This window comes from Gymnoscopelus microlampas (genome assembly GCF_963454915.1).
Source record: "Gymnoscopelus microlampas genome assembly, chromosome: 11".
Lineage (NCBI taxonomy): Eukaryota > Metazoa > Chordata > Actinopteri > Myctophiformes > Myctophidae > Gymnoscopelus > Gymnoscopelus microlampas.
The window spans coordinates 11,637,517-11,663,700 of NC_139948.1; the positions used below are offsets into that span (position 1 = coordinate 11,637,517).

The 26,184-nt window shown below is 40.6% G+C and overlaps 1 protein-coding gene across 1 annotated transcript in view; it reads left to right on the top strand.

The window, feature by feature from the left end:
• gsg1l (gsg1-like) overlaps positions 1-26,184 on the top strand; it is a gene marked incomplete at both ends in the record, with an annotated part of 68,244 nt that overhangs the window by 21,723 nt on the left and 20,337 nt on the right. Inside the window, one exon of the mRNA XM_084071645.1 lies at positions 10,570-10,617. Coding sequence (XP_083927771.1) covers positions 10,570-10,617 — 48 coding nt within the window. The remainder of the gene's footprint in view (positions 1-10,569; positions 10,618-26,184) is intronic.

Consider the following 26,184-nt stretch of genomic DNA (forward strand, 5'->3'; position numbering starts at 1 on the left):
TGTATTTAGGATACATTTTATGAGCTAAAATTCTATTTGAATAGTGTCTGTATTAATATTTATATAAAATATGAATGTCTATATAAAACGCTGTTGTTCTCAAACTGCCCACCTGCTGTAGTTACTTAGAGTAGAGTTTTTCTACCCTCAGTTTGAATGGTAACGGCTATGGAATACAGTATCTGTATTACATTGTTTAACCCATTACTAAGACCTGGAACTGTGTCATTTTTAGATTTGAGCTAAAAAGCATTATTTTACACTTTGGGCTATTCAAAAATAGCAGATATACAAGCTCGTAGCGCGGCACCGAGTGCCGCGCTACGAGCTTGTAGATCTGCTATTTTTGAAAAATCGTGAAAATGTGTGCAAATCTTTGAATATATATATTTTTAAAGCGAACATTTTTAACTCAAATCTTTGCTTCTGGGGGTCCCTGGAACAAAATATTTTGATGGGGGTCCGCGGCCAAATACATATAATTTTGGGGGTCCTTGACATGAAAAAGTTTGAGCACCACTGATATAGAAACATACGTTTTTCAGAATACTGTTGAGATTTAGGAGACATGTAGAATCGGCTTCAGGTCTCAATGGGTTAAGAAAGTAGATAGCTGATATATTGCACTTTTACCTTAGCGCTAGGTATGCTCTTAGTTGCTTGTTTTAGAAGAGAATGCACTTAAGACTTCTGGTGATTAGTAGTTTCCTTGCCTACCTATGTTGAATGCACTTATTGTAAAATGCTTTGGATAAAAGCGTCTGCTAAATGACTGTAATGTAAGGTAATGTACATTACACACACATCCATATACACTACACACATTCACAGGCCCATAACTTTGCCCATTGATTACATTTGTTACCGTAACCCTAAGCCATTACATTTAATATCTCTAAAGCTATGTCCCAGACCCTAAAATAGTCTTTTGTGGCTGTGAGGACTGCCAACGGACGTATTATCATCACCTTTCATTTGATGAGAGGACGCTTTGTCCTCATAACAGTAGAGAGACAAGGGCAGGCGCGTGCGCACGCACGCACACCCACGCACGCACACACACACACACACACACACACACACACACACACACACACACACACACACACACACACACGCGATGCGATGCGTTGTGAGCTTGTAGATCAGCTATTTTCAAATAAAATCTTGCGGGGAAATATAAGCAGATCTGGCAACCTTGACCGTGACACTATATGCTACCATGCTATCGTGATGGATGAGACGTGGAGGGCGCTCCACAGACACTACATTCACCTTTTTCTTTTCTTACAGTATTATTTAGTCATGGGTTCCTCTCATCACAACACACACACAGTGGATTTATATACTGCACCTGACCTCAAACATAACCCCCCATCCTTATTAGCAAGCTAACCCATTTGTCTTGAAGGTGAGTTTACACTGTAACATCCTGAGCGTTCATTTAACTCAGAGAGTGTACAAAATGCAACCACATGGACCCTTGTGTGTCCATGTGGTTGCATTTGTACACTCTCTGGCCCTATTTATTTTTTTATTCTTTTATCCCACGATTTTGTAACTCGCTTTAAAAGCTATGTCAGTTAAAAGTATATATTCAAAGATTTGCACACAACTTTCAAGATCTTTCAAAAATAGCAGATCTACAAGCTCATAGCGTGGCACTCGGTTGCCACGCTATGAGCTTGTATATCTGCTATTTTTGAATTGCCCAAAGAAATTTTAAAATGACACACATGCGTTCCCCTCCCCGTGCACGGAACACCACATTGTTTTGTATGACTTTATTCACAAATTGCACACACAGTAACTGCTAGTTCAAGATTGGACATGGAGGCAACAGCCTTAATAGACTCTCTGCGTGTGTAATTGAGTGAACCATCACAATACATACTGTAACATAGTTTATGTCTATGGAAGTGGAGATGACATCCCAACAAAGATGGGAGATACAAGGGAGATGAGAACAGACTTATAGAGTATTTGAAGCAATGCTCGCCAGTTAGCGATGCATTTTTTAAAAGACTATTTTTAAGGCCTATATACGGTATGTGCTTTAGTATTACACCACAGTTATTTCCGACCTTGCATTGTGATTGGCTGAGAGTGCAATTATCTCCAGAAATAGCACTCCACACTGAATGCATCCACGTTATTTACCTTACCTGTAGCCTAGCAACGGCTTGCCAGCCGCTGTTAGCAACAAAGGAGTTTTAGTTTTCTTTGCCTGGTAATCGTCAGTGTTAATAATGAAAGCCTCGTTGAATGCACCTCCAGAAGGAAGAGTAGGCGGCACTTTTCTCAGTTAACCCTTTCAATCATACCAAAGACCGAAAATACCCATAATCCCCCTGGCTGGCCCATTACAGCCTAATGTGGTTCTCAAACTTTTTTTATTTCAAGGAGCTCCACTCGAGTGGAACGTGAGAGGGGAGAACTACTTGTCCAGAAAATATGTTCTGGTTTGCTTGGCGCCGCCTGGCAAAACCACAGCATGCTCCTCAGCATAATATGACCCGCCTAATGTCTGGCTGCAGAAAGCGCTTCTGTCAAGGTTTCTTCACTCAGCATGGCACAAATCCATACTCTCTGAACGGCTTGTGGATAGCAGAGAGCCTTACCTCTGACTATGCTAGAATGAAAACAGATATCCATGAATTGGAAAATTCATGTTAACCCTTTAAGACCTGAGGCGATTCTTAAAAAAATCTAAATCCTAACAGTTTTTGGAAAAAAAATCAAAGCAATATTTTCTCACGATTTTTCAAAAATAGCAGATCTACAAGCTCATAGCGCGGCACTCGGTGCCGCGCTATGACCTTGTATATCTGCTATTTTTGAATAGCCAAAGACATCTAAAGTGACACAGATGCGTTCCAGGTATCAATGGGTTAATGTTCCTCTTTCAAGCTGCTCCTACGTTCGAAACCCGCGAAGAAGAAGATTAAGGACATTACGTTATTGTACGTCATTATCATGGTTAATAATTGTTTCTTTGGGATGTGCATGACCCGAAAATTACGGGAATATTAACGCGACTGCAAACAGAGGGTAATTGCAATAGTGTTAGCTTAGTATTAGCATTCGGCTAAGACCCGGCAGACCCGGTCATCTTTAAGATTTCAGTTGCACAATAATACATATATTTCATATTTACATGCCGATTTAAGCTCTGACATCTAATTGAAATGTCGCCTGGTATTACCAGTTTTAACACGTTTTAGAATAGCCAAAGTGTAACATAATGCTTTTTAGCTCAAATCAAAAAGTGACACACAGATGCGTTCCAGGTCTCAATGGGTTAAGTGGAGTTTTAGCTGAGGCAGTTCCAATACCAAAGACCTGATTTGCGTACTTGATAAGACCGTTCTGCATATGAAGTGTCAATGTAAACTAGGGGTGTGCCGATATATCGTCCCGCGATATATCGCGATACGTTTTCGCGACGATATGTATCGTTTTGGAAAAAAAAAATATCGTTTTTGAAAAAAAAAAATTTTTTTTTTTTTTTTTTTTTTTTTTTTTTACAATCATAATAATCAGGCATGCAAACGGCCCCGAAGTGAAAAGAGTGACAACATGTTTTTTTTTCGGGTCAGGTGTCATACTATTTGGATTCAAAACGGCTATTGTAGCTGAAAAGCTACAAGTTTGCATGTCTGAATAATGCAAAAACAGAATTATTTGTTTGCATTTTCTTTTTTTCTCCTCCATATATTTTCATAATAAAAAAAGTGCGTATCGTATCGTATCGAAATCGTATCGAAGTTGTGAGCCAAATATCGTATCGTATCGTTTCGTGAAATTAGTGTATCGGCACACCCCTAATGTAAACACATTCATAATAATGAATTACTATCACGTCTGCCTCAGTTTAGGTGTTGGAAGCTGCTATGGCTTCGGCACTTGCTGGATGGCTGGCAGGCTGGATTTGGGCATCCTGGGCTGCCTGCATGCTTGACTGCTGTTAATGTTGGCTCATATGTTGATAAATGTGAAATGACTGGGCAAAAACTTGAATGAATAAAATTATAGTAACAAATTAAATTAAAGCAAGCTGTTTGAATGCCAAAGAAAGAACACTAGATTATGTTCCACAATATACATGTAGTTTTGTGGAATATTTGTAGCAGAACAAAGGTAGGAGGCTTGTCACCACATTTAACTGTTTACGGTCACCCTTATAACGAGATTTTGTAATAACAAAAAAACACAAAAAAGCAAAGCGCTGACACTTTCCTAACAACTTAAGCCTTATATACAGTATACTGCACTTATTTGTACAACACATTTGCTATTCTTCAACTAGGCTATACAATTCTTGAAAGATTTGAGATAAAAAAGCATTATTTTACACTTTGGCTATTCAAAAATAGCAGATATACAAGCTCATAGCGCGGCACCGAGTGCCGCGCTATGAGCTTGTAGATCTGCTATTTTTGAAAAATCTTGAAAATGTGTGCAAATCTTTGAATACATATATTTTTTAAAGCGAACGTTTGTAACTCAAATCTTTGCTTCTGGGGGTCCCTGGAACAAAATATTTTGAGATGGGGGTCCAAGGCCAAATCAAAAGCAAGGCATGGTTAATTTTTCGGCATGTAAACAATATCACTGTAGTAGTAATTATTTCTTGTGGGGCTTCCCGTCTCAGAAAAAGTTGCCTAATCCGTCCCATGTTGTAGACCAGCAAAGAGTTTTTTTTCTGACAGGGAGATGCTGTAGTTCTTTTGCTGTCGAAATGTGAAGAACTGGGTCGAGATTAGACACTGACTCGGCATACTACTCCTGCCTTAAGGCAATAAATCACTCATAAAATATGAGATATGAGGCTGTCATTCCCAAAAAAAGCCATTTATTCGCTTGGAAAGACATTTCTTACTTGAATGAATCATTGCATATTCCAAAACCAGGGATGATATCGGCACACAAAACAGCTGATATCTCCAGTCTAATCAGTCTTTGGACAAACTGTATGAGTTCGCCAGAGTCCTGTGATGCCACTATATGTGCATAACATAAAATGATGAGGTGCCATTTTGGCCCGATGGTGACGTTAGAAGAAAGGTCATGGAATCATTAAATGGTTAGGGTTCATCCTCCAGGGAACAGGAATGCCCTCCGCAAGTTTCATGACAATCCACCCATTAGTTTTGTAGAAATCTTGTGTGCAGGTGGTCTCGGGGCGGCGGTGACAGACTGTGATGAAAACTATTGGTCAACTTCAACTTTGTTTAAAGTCAATTAGTCAAGACCGTCTGAACGGACTGACCGAGATTACAATTGATCGCCAAATGCCTTACAAATTGGATTGCTCCGAGATTGTAATGAAGCTTTCAGCACAAGTCTAAACAACACATTCTCAGAGATAGGCGTCAGTTATTGCCACTCTGCCATTTTCACTCCCTAATGCCTCACTATAGGACTACAAAAACTCAAAGGCACGCATTGGAGCTTCAAATATTACTTGAATCGAGAGATTGGACAGCTGCCTCTGTGGCTTAATTACCTGGTAGCCACGCATGACTAGTTACTTCAACCTCCTGTGATCTAATCCTACCACAGGTACGACTCTTTGTTCTCTCTCCGCATTGTTTTTGTGAGGTTAGGGTTAGGAGGATTAAGGTTAGGTTTAGGCATAACTATGTTTGTGAGTTTAGGGTTAGGTTTAGGCATAGTTTTGTCAACATGCAACGTCGCCATTGTGTCCCGGCTACTGACGGAGTGGCAAATGTGACGCCTTGGGAGTGAGAGCGGGTTGGTCTAAACCAGTGGTTCTCAAACTTTTTCATGTCAAGGACCCCCAAATAGACGCTTATTATCCCACGGACCCCCATTTGAAAAGATAAGCCAGGGACACCAATAAGAGAAGGTTTTTATGGCTCTCTAGCAGTGATTCTCAACCATTTTAATTTCAAGGACCCCCAGTTTAACATGCATTAGGCTACGGACCCCCATTTAATGGCATTTATACCTCTGGGACCCCAATTCATATTGTAAAATCAATGTTAATTTAACTCTGAGAGTGTACAAATGGAACCAAATGGACCCGTTAGGGTCCATTTGGTTCCATTTGTATACTCTCAGAGTTACAGAACCGATAAGGGTCCATTTGGTTCCTGTCCATCATATAGCTGGGGACCCCTGGAACCCCCTCAAGTACCCCTAGGGGTCCCCGGACCCCACTTTGAGAACCAATGGTCTAAACAACTGAAATGATCTGCCAGTGAATATAAAAAGAGACTATTGAAGGAGTTTGACTGCTTTGGGAAGACATCTTGAAGCTAGAAGTAAATCACTATAGACGCACGTCAAATTCACCCGTGACAATAGGATGTAATCTGTTTCTCCAGTGCTTCATAAGCATTATGAGTGTCTTTCCCATTTTAGTTGCTTCAGGAGAACAAATTAGTAATAAACAAAATAAAAACTACCTGAAGTACAAAGAAAAAAGATAGATAGATGGCAATGATCTCCATAAATGTAAGTTAAGCGTTCACGCGACTCACACTCAATCAGTCAGATTCTTCGTGTTGCATTCCAATTGGCTATAATTGCCTTCAAATAGGCAACCCGGCCTGGTGGAGACCTGCGTTCCGAGGACCTGACTGTTTTAGTTCAATAATTTCATAGTCTGAGATGTTGAATAGCTGTTGTCTGTGAACTTTCAAACTTTCAGCAGATCGAAAACAACTGAAAACTTTGTGGATTTGAAATACTGTAATTGACACCTGAGAAATAGATGAAATCTGTGTTAATCGCAGCAACCGTATTAGGTCTCGGACCTCGCCCGGCTGAGGGCAGTTCAATCGATAACCTATTAGCGAACATCAGCAACTCCATCACAAAACTAAAAACACCATCTCATTCTGTGATGCGCTGGGGCTATTGTCCTCACTGATGCAGAGCATTGCAGACGGATGCTGTAGGGTCATGTATTTGTTGTAGCTTTTATACCAAAAAATATCACTTATTCTTCCAGTCGGTCGCTTTGGTCATCGTTTCCAAATATCGTTGCCGTCCTGCAGAAACCAGCTAACTCCATTTTTCCGCTTGAGCCAAAAACCTCATTGTGAGCTTGGAGATCCATTCAGCTGTTCTTATCAATGATGAACAAAACCTCCTAACTCCACTTTTTGTTTTGTTTTTGTCATTTCCTGAAAAATGTACATAGTAGAGTTAGCTGGTTTCTGCCGGACAGCAGAATATATATATATATATATATATATATATATATATATATATATATATATATATATATATATATATATATATATATATATATATATATATTTTTTTTAATGGATAATGATGATGAGTGCATAGTGTTGCTTCACAGTGAATCAACAAAAAAGGCGGTTCTTAAATGGTTACAGTATTCTGCACGCAAATGCTACCTTATGCATTAACTACACTTAACCTTATCGTATACACGTCATTAACCCGGGGTCCCCCAGGGCTCTGTACTTGGCCCCCTCCTATTTTCACTCTACACCAAATTTCTTCTATGAAAATAGCAGATCACCGATTTTAACAGAATGTTCGCCTATGTATGCCGAGACGAGTCGGGCCGAGTAGACTAGCTATAAGCTGCTGTTCCCCCGTCTCAAATGCCTCTTAGTCCCCAGTGCCATAAGGCTGTCGTGACAGCACTTGTGGATCACGGCCCACCACTATAGTCAGGGTTGCCAGATCTGCTTATTATAATTTCCCCGCAAGATTTTATTGTTTTGAAAATAGCCGATCTGCAAGCTCACAACGCGTCGCATCGCGACGCGTTGTGAGCTTGTAGATCTGCTATTTTCAAATAGCTGATGTATTATGTTAAAGTGCTCATGTGGCCCATAGTTGCTTCTTTTGGGCTGGTTTTCCTAGGCCTGGTTGCTTGTTTCCCTCACAGAATCTGGCAACGCTGACTATAGTATAGAAACACTGGTGAAGGGGGCTTCGTGAAAACTGTGGCTCTTGCACACTGCCGGACAATAAGCCTATGGGAATACTGAGAACGCTCTTGTAATGAAAATCTTAAAATTCAAGTGGTACGCTCCTTGAATTCATAGAGGCTTGTTTTCTTTGCAAACTCTCATGGGGTTCTGCACAGCGGGTGGAAGAAGTACGCAGATTGTTCAATTAAGTTAAAAAAAAGCAGCAGCTCCACAACATAGACATACCGGTACTCTTTTGTAAAGTTATTTACAAGTATTAAAATCTTTATTTGAGTAAAAGCATTGGTGTAATGTAACGAAGTACAGTAACTGTACTTGAGTACAGTTTTGAGTTATTTTTTTTTACTTTACTGGAGTATTTCCAATTTTCAGTACCTTTTACTTCTACTCCACTACATCTCAGAGGCAAATATTATACTTTTACTCCACTACAATTGTTTGAAAACTTTAGTTACAAGTTACTTTGTAGATTTGGATTATTATTACAAAATATATGCTGTAACCACTTCAGCCCTATATGCTGTACTGTAGGTTTCGGCCATTTGAAAATTAGCCGATCTACAAGCTCACAATGCGCCGCTTTGCGGCGCATTGTGAGCTTGTAGATCCGCTATTTTCAAAAGATTTTGATACATTTTGAAAACTTGAAATGGGACATTTCTGCATAATGAGTACTTTTACTTTTGGCACTTTAAGTAGGCTACATTTTGATACCAACACTTTTGTACTTTTACTCAAGTCAATTTTGAATTCCGGACATTTGAACTTGTAACAGAGTATTGCTACGTTGCAGTATTGATACTTTCAGAAGAAAGATATTAATATAGATAATATTAAAGGCATTGTAGGGAACATTAAGCCTAAATTTAAAAAATATTTATATATAGATTTTTTGCATTTTTTCCCCTCTATCAGCCACTATATAATGATGCTGGGGTGTTTTCCTGCATTGAAACACAGTACTCTTTCTGAAAACCGTATTTTCCCTGCATTGTTTATGTTTGTGCAGTTCGTTTCCCGGCCACCAGGGGGTGATGCCTCCATAGACTTCCATAGACTTCCTTACGTCCCGGACAAACATAACAACAACAACAACAACAATAGGGAAAATAGGGTTTTCAGAAAGAGGCCTGTGTTTCAATGAAGGAAATCACCCCAGCATCATTATATAGTGGCTGATAGAGGGGAAAAAATGCAAAAAATATATATATAAATATTTTTTAAATTTAGGCTTAATGTTCCCTACAATGCCTTTAATAAAGATAAGTATAAATCATGTTTATACTTTTTTTTTCCGACCACTGAGTAAAAGTACAGTGGGCCGGGCACTGTGAGCCAATCCAAAAGGAAAGCTGTCTGGTCCAAAGTGATAGCTTTGCCTGAAACACTGCAGTCCATTCTTGTTGCGGCTGATGTGGGCATTCAGCCGTGCATGTTCCATGACACAATGGCCATTCAAAACGCCTGCTGTGCCGAACCACTGATACTCTGGGTTTTTTTGCACACGGCCTCTCAGCACCGAGTCTGAATACAAAGCAACACAGAGCCGTCGCCCCAGAAAATTTGTCAGCGATAATTTAACCCATTAAGACCTGGAACTGTGTCATTTTTAGATTTGAGCTAAAAAGCATTATTTTACACTTTGGGCTATTCAAAAATAGCAGATATACAAGCTCCGCGCTATGAGCTTGTAGATCTGCTATTTTTGAAAAATCGTGAAAATGTGTGCAAATCTTTGAATATATATATTTTTAAAGCGAACATTTTTAACTCAAATCTTTGCTTCTTGGGGTCCCTGGAACACATTTTTTGATGGGGGTCCGCAGCCAAATATATATCATTTTGGGGGTCCTTGACATGAAAAAGATTGAACACCACTGATATAGAAACATACGTTTTTCAGAAAACTGTTGGGATTTAGGAGACGTGTAGAATCGGCTTCAGGTCTCAATGGGTTAACTCGGAGAGTGTGCAAAACGGAACCAAACGGACCCGCGACGAGAGGGTCCGTTTGGTTCCGTTTTCCACATCCTCTTGAGTTACAAATGGATAAATGAACGCCAACAATTATTGTGTACGCCGGAGAGCCTTCACGGTCCAGACAGATGCTTTACATGCTCTCTAACGTTGAGCGCACGAATCGAACTAAACAAAATGTTCCTTTTCTTCTTGTCTCCTTCTCCTCCTTTCTCACGCTTGTGCGTTCACTCCATTCTTCCATTCCTCCCTCCTAATTGCTTCGTCTGACGAATCGCCACGTGTCCCCCTTCTGTTTCACCTTCCCCTCTCTCTCTCTCTCTCTCTCTCTCTCTCTCTCCCCCATCACACACTCAATCTATCTTCCTCATTTACCGCTCTCTACTTCATTCCCGCCTCATTTCATCTCTTTCATCCTCCCCTCTCTCTCTCTTTTACCCCCCTCCCTCTCTCCTATCTCTATATTTCCCGCTCTTTCTCTCGCTGTCCACCTCCCCCCATCCCTCACCTTTCCCCCCTTAACCCTCACCCTTGTCCATTTCCCGGTCTCTTTTTCCCCCTCTGTCCCTCTCTCTCTTCATTTCAACCACCCTCTCTCTCTCTGTCTCTCTCTCTCTCTCTCTCTCTCTCTCTCTCTCTCTCTCAGGTGAGACGTGTCGGAGTTTCATTGATCTGGCCCCCGCGTCGGAGAGAGGTGAGTAATGACCGTCATTAGGTGCCGCCGTCCGCTTTCCCCAACACCTGTCCTCTATATACCGAGTCCGACGAACCCCCCCCCCCGCCCCCCCGCCATCTCTCTCCTTCATTCCTTTAGAGAGAGACAGAGAGAGACAGAGAGAGACAGAGAGAGAGAGAGAGAGAGATTAACCCCTTGAGACCTGAAGCCGTTTCTACATGTCTCCTAAATCAACAGTATTCTGAAAAACCTATGTTTCTGTATCAGTGGTGCTCAATCTTTTTCATGTCAAGGACCCCCAAAATTATATGTATTTGGCCGGGGACCCCCATCAAAATATTTTGTTCCAGGGACCCCCCCAGAAGCAAAGATTTGAGTTAAAAATGTTCGCTTTAAAAATATATATATTCAAAGATTTGCACACATTTTCGCGAATTTTCAAAAATAGCAGATCTGCAAGCTCGTAGCGCGGCACTCGGTGCCGCGCTACGAGCTTGTATATCTGCTATTTTTGAATAGCCCAAAGTGTAAAATAATGCTTTTTAGCTCAAATCTAACACAGTTCCAGGTCTTAATGGGTTAAGGAGAGTGGGCAGTCGACTCTCTCTTTACAAACAGAGACGAGTGGATAGGAAGAGCTTAGAGAGAAAAGTCAGTCGTATAGGAGAGAGCCGTGGGGGCGGGAGGCCCGTGCAGAGCGTGGCGGGGGCGTGATCCTAGTTTGTAGGCATGCCATGGAGCAAGCTAATCCTCCAGCAAAGCCCTGCCTGCCTAGAACGGGCTTCCCCGCGCGTCCCTGAACCGACAGATTATTTACTTTTAATTCACATCTTTCCGTCCGCCGAGGCTGCGGGGTTCAATCCAGTCCAAGGCCGGGCTCGGCTCGGCTCGGCTCGGATCTAAGGAGACACGCGGTCCCAAAGCAGGCAGCGTCTTTCTGGAATGTTAATCCATTTAGACCGGGAACACATCTGTGTAACCACTTAAACCGTTGTTTTATACTTTGGCTATTAAAAAATAGCAGATATACATGCACTCGGTGCCGCGCTACGAGCTTTGTAGATCTGCTATTTGTTTTAAATCGTGTTTTTTTTTGCAAATATTTGAATATATATATATTTTTTTAAGCGAACATTTTTTACTCAAATCTTTGCTTCTGGGGGGTCCCTGTAACAACATATTTTGAGATGAGGGTCCGCGGCCAAATACATATAATTTTGGGGGTCCTTAACATGAAAACGTTTGAGAACCACTGATATATAGCAACATACGTTTTTTTTTTTTAAACTGTTAGGATTTAGAAGACATTTGAATAATCTCCAGAAGCAAAGATTTGAGTTACAAATGTTCGCTTTAAAAAAAATATCTTCAAAGATTTGCGCACAGTTTCACGATTTTTCAAAAAATAGCAGATCTGCTATTTTTGAAAAGCCCAAAGACATCTAAAAATGACACAGATGCGTTCCCGGTCTTAATGGGTTTAAGTGGTTCGCTGGGTGTTCTTAGAAGCCGGCCGTGTTGCGTTGTGTTTTTCTGAGTCCTCCATACTCTTGTTAACTCGTGTCACAAGCCACACGTGTTGCAGTTCTTGTGTTCGTTTTAAAGGAGGGGTCTTCAACGTTGTTCAGGCCAAGGACCTCTTGGCTGAGAGAGAGATGAAGCAGGGACCCCCCCACTACATATTGTATAACATTGTGTTGCAGATTAAACTGTTTTCCTCGTGTTTGACAGCTGCGTGTATATGTTGCATTCATGTTCATGTTTATTTTCAGACATTTAACCACTTAAACCCTCAATACTTAGTAAACTTGACCTTTTACTCTAGACTTAGTGTGCTCTTTCTTCCCTCTAACAAACCTCTTTGTCGAAAATAGACGATCTACAAGATCCGCTATTGTTGGCTTAGGTTCTCCTCAGAATAGTGTATAAAGTGCTTAATGTAAAAAAAATATCTTATCACACAATGATTTGGCGGCCCCCCTGTAGTAACTCTGAGGACCCCCTAGGCGTCCCGGACCCCCTGTTGAAGACCCCCTGTTTTAAAGTAATGCAGTGGCCTTCTTTACAAAACGGAGCGGCCGTAGCTTAGCGAAGAAATTACTGACATGTTTTATTACTTTATACTTTGAAAAGGTTTTTAAATAGGCGATATATTTTGAAAAACGTTTAAAAATGTACATTTTTCAGCATGGAAAATAATTGTGAATATAGCTGCAAGCAGCGATAATACGGGGCCAGTGAGAGAGAGACAGACAGACATGGAAACTGGAGAGAGAGAGAGAGTAATGGAAACTGGAGAGAGAGAGAGAGAGAGAGAGAGAGAGAGAGATGGAAACTGGAGAGAGAGAGAGAGAGAGAGAGACATGGAAACGGAATAGATTGAAGAGAGACATGGAAACGGAATAGATTGATGAGAGAGAGAGAGATGGAAACAGAATGGATAGATTGGACATCTCAACCTATTGCCATTAACAGGAATCGAACTCTCAACCTTCGGACTAATAGGCTGCAACACTACCTATAGTGCTATAGCTTTGTCCAGGCTGATGTTGTCTGTTGAAGATCATAAACTCTTGCCTTCTGTCATGAACCAAGCCAACACTAAGATCACTCGTTCACAAACCATTTACCAATAGAGAAATTGTATGTCTCCTCGCTACCGAAAACAGTGAAAGCAGCCGATCTACAAGCTCAGAAACACGTTGCTATCTGAAAAGTTTTGAGATTGTAGATCGGCTATTTTCAGAATGAAGTATGTCATACATTGAGAAATCGTATTTTCCATAAGTGAAAAAATGCAGAAGTTATGAGCCAATGGCTGTTTTTCATATAATTCAAAATGGTGGGCGATCTTAAGGTCAAAGGTCAAAAGTCAGACCAAGAAAGTTGTCGGGCATGAAGAGACGCATGTGTGCATCGAAGTTTCATGGTTGTAGGTCAAACAGGTCATGAGTTGTACCTGTTCAAAGTTGGCACTTTCAATTGAGTGCTATAGCGCCACCCTTTGACGAATGAGTGTGAGAATTATTTCTTGATAGTTTTTCATGTGCATCTACCATATGGCCGAGTTTCGTAAAAAGCGTATGCACGGTTAAGCCAGAACTGCCAAAAACAAGCATTTTTCAAACTGCTCAAAATTGCGGACAATCTAAGGGCGGAGCTTACTGGTCAAAGCAATACATGTGTTCCTCATGAGTCAAGGCACAAGTGTAAGCAAGTTTCACGACTTTCGGCCAAATGAGGCATGACTTATGCCTGTTTAAAGTTTGCATTTTCGAAAAATTGCTATAGCGCCCCCCTTTGGCCAATTGGAGTAAGATTGGTTTCAGTGATATTTGGAATGACCCTCTACATTTCTGCAAAGTTTCAAAGAAATGTGAGTCTGCATGTATGTTTTAGGCGCAGATGAATAATTTTCAAAAAACTGTAATAGTTAAAATCTATCTCCTTCTGGGATTTTTGAGCAATCTGCACGAAACGTTTAACACTTGAACTTTGGACCTCTACCTACAAAAATTTCCAACGGATTTTCCATAAGTGAAAAAAATGCAGAAGTTAGGAGCCAATGACTGTTTTTCAGATAATTCAAAATGGTGGGAGATCTAAAGGTCAGAGGTCAAAAGTCAGAGGGTGAAAGTTGTTCAGCATGAGGAGACGCATATGTGTATCCAAGTTTCATGGCTCTAGGTCAAACAGGGCATGAGTTGTACCTGTTCAAAGTTGCCATTTTCAATTGAGTGCTATAGCGCCACCTTTGGACGAAAGATTGTGAGAATTATTTCTTGATCGTTTTTCATGACCATCTACCATATGGCCGAGTTTCGTAAAAAGCGACTGCACGGTTCAGCCAGAACTGCGAAAAGTGGCAGAAGTGACAGAATACTGCCAATAACAAAACAGGTCCAGAGCTGAGCTCTGGCCCCGTAATTATCTCAAATAATTGTGACAGGCCTAGTACAGTATGTGTACGTGTCAAAGTGTCCCTGAGTAAGACCCTTGGCGCCTAACAGCTCATGACCTACCCGGGAGCAGGTTATGTTCAAGATAACAGATCAACCGCCTATACTGACCAATCAATTCCCTTGGGAAATGGCATCACCATTCATAGAAGATCCCACAGAGCTCATAGGGCAGATTGCGTGACCGTTTCTATAGACGGCAAGAGTATTCAGAGACCGGCAAAACCCTTTGGCTTTTCCCTGACGATTTACTTTCATGTGAGAAGTATTAGATCCTCATCAGAGGGAGGGAGTTATCCGTGTCGGCTTCTTGAGCCGCGAGCGCTTGGCTGCAAGCAATATCAAAGCCATTTCGACGTGCTTTTGTATATGCCCACCGGTGGTGGAAAAAGTACTCACATGTTTTACTTAAGTAAAAGTATCAATAATGCAATGCAGAAATACTCTGTTACAAGTAAAAGTCCAAGTATTCAGAATGTACTGGTATTGGCGTCAAAATGTACTTAAGTACCAAAAGTAAAAGTACTCATTATGCATTATTCACAAGTGTTAAAATTGTATTAAAATATATTGAAAATAGCCAAATTATAGAGGGATAATGTGGTTAATGCATGTTTTGTATTAAAGGTAGAGTAAGTGATTTGCTTTGGTTAAAATAAGTGTTAAATAGCTCTATATTCTGATAGTACTCATTGCTATAGAGTGTTTGTTCAGTATTAGGAGTCTCCTTGTCTCTCCACCTCTTTATTAAACAGAAAATGCATTTTCGTTTCAGTTTCAGTTTCATTTCCAATTTTATCCAACCAGGACAGAGAACTCAATCAGGATACAGATTAAACAAGTGAAATTGGAAGTGATGACACTAAGAAATGAGCAGACAAAATTGGAACTGGAACACTATACAAATTAAGCTTAAAATGGGTACTTTCTCCTGATTGGCTGAGATTTTGACACCTACCGAAAAATGTATTTTCTGTTTATTAAAGAGCTGGAGAGACAGGGAGACTCCTGTTACTGAACAAACACTCTATAGCAATGATTACTATCAGAATATAGTGCTTTAACCTTTTAACAAAATACTTTTTGTTTTAACCAAAAAATATCACTTACCCTACCTTTAATAATAAAAATAGACAAAGTAACTAGTAACTAAAGTTTTCAAATAATTGTAGTGGAGTAAAAGCATTTGCCTCTGAGATGTAGTGGAGTAGAAGTAAAAGTATTTAGAAATTGGAAATACTCAAGTCAAGTACAAATACCTCAGAATTGTACTCAAGTACTGTACTTTCCACCACTGATGCCCATATCGTCCTTTACAGAGACTGATAGAAGCACAGATTGTACTTTTAACTTACAAGTTAGATATGAAAGTAAGCCTGCTGACCACTTTGAATGTATTTGTTTATTTGCTCCCCAAGTCCGTTGTACAGTGCCAGGGTTACAGATGAATGAGTACAGCTAAAAATGTCAAGGGGGTAGTGACATCATAAGCCTATTAACCCATTAAGACCTGAGGCCGATTCTACAAAATGTCTTCTAAACAGTTTTTTTAAGAAAAAAAAACGTATGTTACTAGGTCAGTGGTTCTCAAACATTTTCATGTCAAGGACCCCCAAAATGATATGTATTTGGCCACGGACCCCCACCTCGAAATATGTTGTTCCAGGGACCCCCCAGAAGCAAGGATTTGAGTTACAAATGTTCGCTTTAAAAAATATATATATTCAAAGATTTGCATGCATTTTCAAGATTTAAAAAAAAATAGCAGATCTACAAGCTCGTAGTGCGGCACTGAGTGCCGCGCTACGAGCTTGTATATCTGCTATTTTTTAATAGCCAAAAATAATGCTTTCTTAGCTCTAATCTTAAAATGACACAGATGCGTTCCTGGTCTTAATGGGTTAACTTACACATTCACGCAGTCAGTGATTTGTTTGCCAGCTGTCCTTCCTGCAATTGGCAGCTGCAGCTCTGTTGCATTTAGGCTGGATAATGTGTTTAAATTGTTTTGAAAATACACCACTCTGCTACCAGTCGATTTGGCCATGTCTGTGATTGGTCATAATTATGCTGCAAACATCACCCCTTTTTATGCAAACGTGTTCATGGCTAGATTGGGAAATCCTGGGTTCGACTTGACAAGTTGATAACCACTGTAATGTGGCCGATCGCCAAGATTGTGGTTGTTATGGCTAATTAGGGATGGGTATTGGCAAGAACCTCACGATACGATACGTATCACGATACCTGGGTCACGATACGATTATATCATGATATATCGCGATATATTGCGATATATTGCGTCGTAAAAACTTTTTTTTTTCCAAAAAAATCACGATATGACGGCCTGGAGTATCGATATAGTATTGCGAAATAAAATATTGCAACATATCGCGAAATCGATAATATTGCCCATCCCTATGGCTAATGAAGCCAGATAATGAAAATATACTGGGTGTGTTGAACTTGCTTCATATACAGATATTAGAGATCAAGAGGCTAGTACAGTATGAGTCCATACCAACAATTAGCTTTGGCTAGAGGCCTATTCTCTCACATGCATTAGAGCCCTATTGATCTTTATATCGTCCATTTTTTGACTTTTTTTGACAACATCAGTATCGGAAATGTTGTAACCACTTTCAACCTGGCTCTAATTTGGACATTATTGTAGGCAAAATATATGCAGGTGAAACATTTGCAGATCTTTTTAGCAGATCTACAGTAAAAGCTAACAACGCCACGGTGTGACGTGCCGTGAGCTTTCTTTTTATTTTTTATCCCACGATTTTGCAACCCCATTTTTTTCACCCAGTGCCACAATTGTCTAAGTAATCCTGGGCGCTACACTCCCTCTGCCAGCCTAGGGAGAGCCAAGCCGAGCTCACATGCCTCCTTCAATGCATGAAGAGCTAACAAGCTTTCTTATCACCCGACAGGGGGGAGGTTCCCTGTTTAGACGTAGCGAGTGGAAGGAACACGTTATTCCAACCAGTTCCTTTCCCCTCCATCAGGCGCCCCGGCTGACCAGGGGGAGGCAGTATAGTGACCAGGATTACTGCATGTTTTTGTGAGGGTACCTACCCACACGGGGAGAACATCAGGTATTTTTATTTTTTTTAAGTGGGAAAATAGAATAAAAATACTTTTTTACAGTGGTGGCCTCTCCAAAATTCAACCCAAAAATGTATCATTGATCAAATGCATTATGCGTACCAGAATACTGTATGTATATTTTCAACAATAACTCTTAGTGAGTCAACTGTTTACGAGATAACATTTAGATCAATCCCAGCAGTAAAATATGTTGGTTTAACTCCGTAAAACAGCTACTGGAAGAGGCAGTGGTGATTGACAGTGCACCCAATTAAAAATAGAAGCCATGTGATGCGTACACATGTGTAAAATACCATATGGTTGCCGTGGAGCATCTGTGCTCTGGATAATGGGGAGGTTAACCCATTAAGACCGGGAACGCATCCGTGTCCTTTGAGATTTCTTTGGCTGTTCAAAAATAGCAGATCTACAAGCTCGTAGCGCGGCACCGAGTGCCGCGCTATGAACTTGTAGATCTGCTATTTTTTGAAAAATGCTAATCTTTGAATATATATATTTTTTTTAAAGCAAACATTTGTAACTCAAATCTTTGCTTCTGGGGGGTCCCTGGAACAACATATTTTGAGGTATTTTTTATTTCTTATATTTTAAAATATATATATTTTTAGGATTTAGAAAACATTTTTAGAATCGGCCTCAGGTCTTAATGGGTTAATGGCGGGCGATGTGATGTATTGTATAAACGAGGACGTTGACCTTGCCTAAGACAAGACACAAGGATACACTACATTTATGCTACGCGCTCACAGCCATTGTCACATGTTATGCAGTAGGTAGGTATTGTACTCTCAACGCAGATGAAACTTGATTCGGGCAACAAGGAACTGTGTTCTGTTCTCTCAACTCTCAAGTGTGGGTGAATTTAGTCGAGTTTTTTCTTAATCTATTGTTTTACAAGCTCTCAATCTTTTGCAGTTTCAAGAAACGTGTTATAAGGGTAAAAAAATAAATAGAGAAAGAAAGAAAGGAAAACAAAGTCAGATAACAAGGAAGGAAGCCCAATGTCAGATATACGATGACAAACTCAAAAGGTGCATGGTCAAAATAGAAGAAGAAAAAAATGACGCTGCCTGTGCAAGTATAGAGAAACATTTGCAGCAGATATAAATGGCAGCAGATAATAATAGAATCACACAGTCTCTTGTGCAGGTGAGACACATCACTTAGCAGAGGATATCAAGCATATAAACACATGTGTACATGTTGTGCCAGACCAGCAGCATTGGAGTAATTCTAGTCGTATACCCTGTACCGGACTGTGTCATTGAAAGTGACATGGACACAGGCCCCAGTACTTGTTCAACAGCCGAATTAGATGGCAGGTGGAAACTGCTCCACATCCTGGTGCAATGTGTTGGGACCATAGAGTTAAAAAATAATAAGAGAGGGCACCGGATATCCCCTCCCATCCACTTGCATTGAGTTGCTCACACAGCCCATGGGCCGAAATCACCCCTTCTTCTGAGTAGGAAATGTGATGGGCGAGGCCTATTTGGGGCTTCTGCGCGTCACTTTTGTGACGCGTTTTGCGTCACAGAGGTGCACAGCCCCGTGTGCAAGCTTGTGCGCAAGCTTGTGAGTCGAGTCCATTGGTCGAAACCGTTTTCGCTCGTTCATGTACAGTGGCCCCAGCCGTTTTAAGCTGCAGTACCTATGAATGGCCAGCATGTCCATTGCGCTTCAATGCAAACTCTGGGTTCTGGGGACTTGGTTGGGACCTATTCTTTGGTCGCGGACAGATATTTATGGGTCGCGAGTAAATATCCCTTTTTTTCCCTCTTTTATTTATTCAAAACTTTTTTTTAAAGTATTATAATAATTAATAATTTTCAGAAATAAAATAAGTGACAAACATTTTTAAAAAGAACTTCAAACATTTAAAAAAAATATGTGAAATTCCATAAATGTAAACACTTTTTTTCAAGTAGTAGAAGTATTTTTTAGCTCAAATCAAAAAATGACACAGAGGCGTTCCAGGTCTTAATAGGTTAATATATTTAAAGGGATATTTCTCTTTCAAAAAAACTTTGGGTCATTGTATCGTCTACTCAGGCTTTTGTGAGCCCCCCAGACAGTTTTTAAGTTGCTTGATTCAGTATTTAGATATTTGATATTCATTTTATCAGACACGCCCCCTTCCTATACAAACCCATTATAACTTCAAACTCTCATTTTTAACATGATAGATTCATCAAAAACACCCATCCTTGGTTCTGATGACTCACCCTGCTCTCCTAATACGTGAGGGGGCCGTGTTTTTTCGATAACTTTTTTCATTTTTTTTAAATCTTTTTTTTATTGTATTAAATTCTTTTTGTTTTCAGAAAAAAAATATTAAAAATAAATGAAAAAAGTTATCAAAAAAACACGGCCCCCTCGCGTATTAGGAAGGCAGGTTGAGTAACCAGAACCAAGGACGGGTGTTTTTGATTAATCTAACATGCTAAAAATGGAGTTTGAAGTTATAATGGGTTTGTATAGGAAGGGGGCGTGTCTGATAAAATGAATATCAAATATCTAAATACTGAATCAAGCAACTTAAGAACGGTCTAGGGGGCTGACAAAAGCCTGAGTAGACGATAAAATGACCTAAAGTTTTTTTGAAAGTGAAATATCCCTTTAATAACTCTGAAATGGGATCCTTGGGGCTCTAATTTATACACACTCACATTCACAACATACGTGTAGGTGCACATTTGCACCGTGCATGCACGCAGGCACACCAATTAAATGAGTTATTATCAGTATATTCTCTGGAAAACGAGGCAGCCTGCTTCGAGACATCATTGCGTTCGGTCGTTGTCTTAATGAGGTTTTCGAGGACTTCCTACTTACTCGTTATTGCTGTAGCCCGTTCTCCTATGGCTCCCGGCCAAAACCGTTTTATTCACCTTCTCCTCCTCCTCCGACCTAATGAAAATTCAAGCTCTCTTGACCTGGTAATACATATTCTATAAGATGGTTCCTGTGGAGGGGGGGGGGGGGTATGGTCAATATTTTGTATGTGTTGTTTCCACCTCAGGCATTTAACCCTTTAAGGCCGGGAGAAGCGTCTATGTAATTTCTTTATTTGAGCTAAAAAAGCATTATTTTACGCTTTGGCTATTCAAAAATCGTGAACATTTGTGCGAATCTTTGGATATATATGTTTTCAAGCGAACATTTGAACTCAAATCTTTGCTTCTGGGGGGGGTCCCTGGAACAACATATTTTGAGATGGGGGTCCGCTGCCATATACATATACATTTCGGGGTCCTTGACATGAAGAGGTTTGAGAACCCCTTGACATAGTAACACACGTTTAAAAAAAAAAAAAACTGTTAGGATTTAGAAGACATTTTGTAGAATCGGCCTCAGGTCTTAATGGGTTAATACCTTTGAGGACTGATTCCATCGACCTGTTGTACTGTACATTAGGCATGTGTAGCTATACTAATGAGAGGAAGTCATGAGGGAGGTGTCATCTTTTGACCTCCTCGTTATTTCCACTGTACGTTTCTGTTGTACTGCACAATACCGAGTCAATTTAACTCTCAGTGTAAAAATGGATGGGTGGACGGACAGACAGACAGACAGACAGACAGACAGACAGACGCTGTAGATAGATTGTACGTACATCCCCAAAAGTTGGCTAAAAGGGCGCTTTTGGTAGGATAATATTTTTTTTTTAAACGTATCCCTTCATAGCATTCCTTAGTTTGCCTCTCATATTGAGGACTCAAGATTCCATTGTGTTTTGTTGCAGTTTGTGTGAGCTTGACCCACATCTTTGGTTAACATATCTGGACTATCATAGAGAAATATTCCCTCAAGCCTGGAGAGATACAAATACGTTCTTGTCCCGAGACTGAACTTTCTTAGAAAGTTGTGTGTGTGTGTGTGTGTGTGTGTGTGTGTGTGTGTGTGTGTGTGTGTGTGTGTGTGTGTGTGTGTGTGTGTGTGTGTGTGTGTGTGTGTGTGTGTGTGTGTGTGTGTGTGTGTGTGTGTGTGTTCCATCAACTTGTGTTTGTTGCGTTCGCTGAGCGGTCATAAATCACTGTGTCAAGAGGCATTTTCTGTCTGCTGCTGTTTTCTGCGTATGTGTGTGTGAGAGAGAGAGAGAGAGAGAGAGAGAGAGAGAGAGAGAGAGAGAGAGAGAGAGAGAGTGAGTCTGACTAACATTAACACTGTCCTTAACCACATTTAACCTGGCATCCCTATTTTGGGCACGTCAATATAGGAGAAATTTGTCAAAAATGTACAAAATAGCCGAATTACAAGCTCACAACGCGTCGCATCTCGCATCACGATGCGTCGGTGGCATCAAAGTGTAATCTATATAGATTACACTTTGAGTTTGAGAGCTTCACTCTGGTGTGAAGTTCAGTCAGACTTATCTTATCCCATTAAGACCAGGAACGCATCTGTGTGTCATTTTAAGATTTCTTTAGGTTATTAAAAAATAGCAGATCTACAAACTCATACTGTATATAGCGCGGCACCGCTATGAGCTTGTAGATCTGCTATTTTTTTTTAAATCATGAAAATGTGTGCAGACCTTTGAATATATATATTTTTTAAAGCAAACATCTTTAAAGATGGAGTGCCATGATATTTTTCAACCCTAAAACCTGATCATAAGGTATTTGCGACCGTAGGTCGCACTTACTACAGAAAGCTGCTCCAGCTGTACGTCCGTCCGTCACTCCGTCACACACGTCACACTTTTGCCCTGCTCATATCTCCGCACCCCTTGCCCCGATCCATGCCACATTTTGCACACACACTCCTTACCTGCCAAACTACACCCTCCAAGGACCCCCGGAGCTCCAGGGACCCCCAGCTGCCTCGGGGACCCCCAAGTGTAAAAAATGAGCACATGTGGACAAATTACCAAATGACCACCCCAACGGGGCTGCTCACGGGGCATTCCCGGGGACCACCCACTCCTGGTGCTCCAGAACGGATGCAAAAGTGGTGGCGCCCCCAGTGGAGCACCCCCTGCCACTGCAGCTCACATAAAATGCCGTAACTCGGGGGCTTGCCCCCCACAAACAATCCCTCCTTTACAGCCCTCTTCTGTATACATGTGACCTACGGTCGCTTATCTCCCGATTAGGGAGTCTTACTGGTATTATTATGTAAGGATTTTTTCCCCAAAAAAAAGTGTAGGCTACAGAAATAGTTTAAAAAAAATGTTTATGTGGACACGCCTCCAGTTCATTAAGTATGCCTGGTTCTCACCTTAGCACCTCCTCCACCACCTTAGCATCACCCACCTGTCCTAGTCCCTCCTCCCCCTCATGCCCACACCTGTTGTGTTATGATAATGAGGGGGAGGGTATGTTTTTTGGGGGCTCTGTGATGTCACTATGCCCCTGATTTTGGATTGGCACGTTTGACTCTCAAGGTTTCAGCCTCCAGGAAAAAACTCCAAATAGTCAGAGAAGACATGAAACACCATAAAACCACCAGCGGGGGCCTTAATGAAGTTCTATCAACCTCATAGACACATGAAAAACAGAAAAAGTGCAAAACCATGGCACCACCTCTTTAACTCAAATCTTTGCTTCTAGGGGTCCCTGGAACGAAATATTTTGAGATGGGGGTCCGCGGCCAAATACATAATTTTGGGAGTCCTTGACATGACAAAGGTTACTGATATTAAAGCAACGTAAGTTTTTTTCAAAAAAAATGTTTATTTATAAGACATTTGTAGAATCCCCCAGAAGCAAAGATTTGAGTTACAAATGTTCGCTTTAAAAAACTATACATATCCAAAGATTTGCGCAAATTTTCACGCAAACAAAAACAAAATAGCAGATCTACAAGCCCATAGCGCGGCACTCGGTGCCGCGCTATGAGCTTGTAGATCTGCTATTTTTTTTATAGCCAAAGAAATCTAAAATGACAGAGATGCGTTCCCGGTCTTAATGGGTTATACTGTATATATTAGTTTGGGGGTCCAGAGGCTTTGGTTGTGACTCTTTGTACTTGCATGTCTGCAGAGGGCCCACGTGAGCAGCCCGACACATTAATATTTCACTGTATCGCTTTTATCACCCGCACCACTCCGGTTTTGTCCCCTCCGCGCCTCACGCTTCTCCTCTCGCTCCTCCATTCTCCTCTCTCTGTGGTCTTCTCCCTCGCCGCCTTTTCCCGCCTCTCTGCGGGTCCTCGCTGCGTTGTTGTGTCTGTGACTTTGAAGTGTCTCATGTTGAAAAGAAAGCATTTTTTTGATTTATGTCCCCATTCGGACATACAGTAGTGCGTGCGTGCGTGCGTGCGTGCGTGCGTGCGTGCGTGCGCGCGTGTGCGCGTGCGGGCGGGCTTCGGAGAGATTAATGTATGTAAACAAAGTTAAAGGTAGGGTAAGTGATTTACTTTGGTTAAAATAAGTGTTAAATAGCTCTATATTCTGATAGTACTCATTGCTATAGAGTGTTTGTTCAGTTAAAGGAGTCTCCCATGTCTCTCCAGCTCTTTATTAAACAGAAAATGCATTTTCACTGCTCTCTCCTGATTGGCTTAAATGTTGTCACCTACCTGAAAATGTACTATATTCTATATAGTACATTATATAGTACATAGTTTACTAAAGAGCTGGAGAGACCCCTGTGACCGAACAAACGCTCTGTAGCAATGATTCCTATCAGAATATTAATAGTGCTTTAACCTTTTTAACAAAAAAATAAAAATTACCCAAAAATATCACTTACCCTACCTTTAATATTAAACAAAATTAAATATTTAATAGATGGAGATACAAGGGACAGCAACAATATTTTGTAAGTAGTTTAATACAATCACTCCCAATCTTCCGCTGGATACTCACCTCTTCAGACTCCACCTTAGCCCGTAGCACTTGCCCTAGCCTCGACGACCTTACAGGCTTATGCAAAGGCTAAAATGTCATTTTTACTGTTTAGACTGATGCTACTGTAGGTTCTTGGTTTACCTATGATCCTAGATCCTTTTATTTCCATGCATTTGATTACCTTGTTTGTTTTCCTTGCTTACTGTAAATCGCTCTGGATTAACTAGCGTCGGTTAAATGCCTAAATTGTAATTGTAAATTGTACAATAAACTACAATATATCGTCACGTTAGGTGGGAAACTTGTACGTCCCGAACTGTTGCTTTTCAGGAAATCGTCAACTTGTGTTCCAATGGATCCAATGTAGCTATTACTTATTCATACGCTCTTGTTAATATTCATGAGAAAACATACAAAGATGAAATGTGGAGATATAAAGTTTCTGCCTGACAGTGTCAATATGATTATATATGAGATTAGGAGATTTTGAGTTAGTTGAGATCTGGTGGAAGTCACAGGCAAGTCACAACATCAAACCTTTTGCTATTTGCACCTTGTGCCCGGATACCTCAGCAAGACCTATGCACTTGGGTTATGCACTTTAATCTCTGAAAATCCAGTCTAAAACATACAGACAGTTCCTTCTTGCTTTTGAAGGAGTCATTTTTGAGTTCACGACATTAACCCATTAGACCTGGGACGCATCTGTGTCATTTTTAGATTTGAGCTAAAAAGCATTATTTTACACTTTGGCTATTCAAAAATAGCAGATATACAAGCTCATAGCGCGGCACCGAGTGCCGCGCTATGAGCTTGTATATCTGCTATTTTTGAAAAATCTTGAAAATGTGTGCAAATCTTTGACTATACATATTTTTAAAGCGAACATTTGTAAATCAAATATTTGAAATGGGGGTCCGCGGCCAAATACATTTATATTTTGGGGTCCTTGACGTGAAAAAGTTTGAAAACCACTGACTACGTACATACGTTTTTATCAAAAAACTGTTAGGATTCAGAAGACATTTTGTAGAATCGGAACCTCAGGCCTTAATGGGTTAATGGGTGGATGTGCCGGTTTGCACGGTGCAGTTGACAGTGAATTCACAGCTGGTGCTAGAGACGAGTTAATTAAACGGCATTTGAGGTATGCACAGTGAACAGTCTCAGCGTCTCCACAATGAGAAAATGCTGCTTTCACGAGGCCATCGACTGCACCAGCAATAAATGGCAGTAGCTTTATGAAACATTCATAATTTCTCAAGCGTCGCTCAGTGGTCCCCATAATTGGAACGCTATATCTCTCCCCCCGCTTTCTTTCTCATTTCTGCCTTCTGTGTTTCTTTTTTCCATTTCCCACCATACAGTATACTGCATATGTCTGTCTCTCTTTGCGGTCTACCTCTGTCTGTTCTGTCAGTGTGGTGTCAGTTGAACAGCTGCAACGTTGCCAAAGCAGCGTGCTGAATGTAAATGAGCGACAGTAATAAGTAACTTCACACGGCAAAATCCTCAGTCTTCGTTTAACTCTGAGAACGTACAAAATGGATACTTTTTTTGATTGATTGATTGATTGATTGATTGATTGATTGATTGAATATTTTATTAGGCAAAAATGTAAAACAGCACAGTTACATTTAAAATACTTTGTCTAACAGGTCCGTTCATAAAAGTCCTTGCAGACTTGTATCCAATGAGGGCCTTGGTATTCAA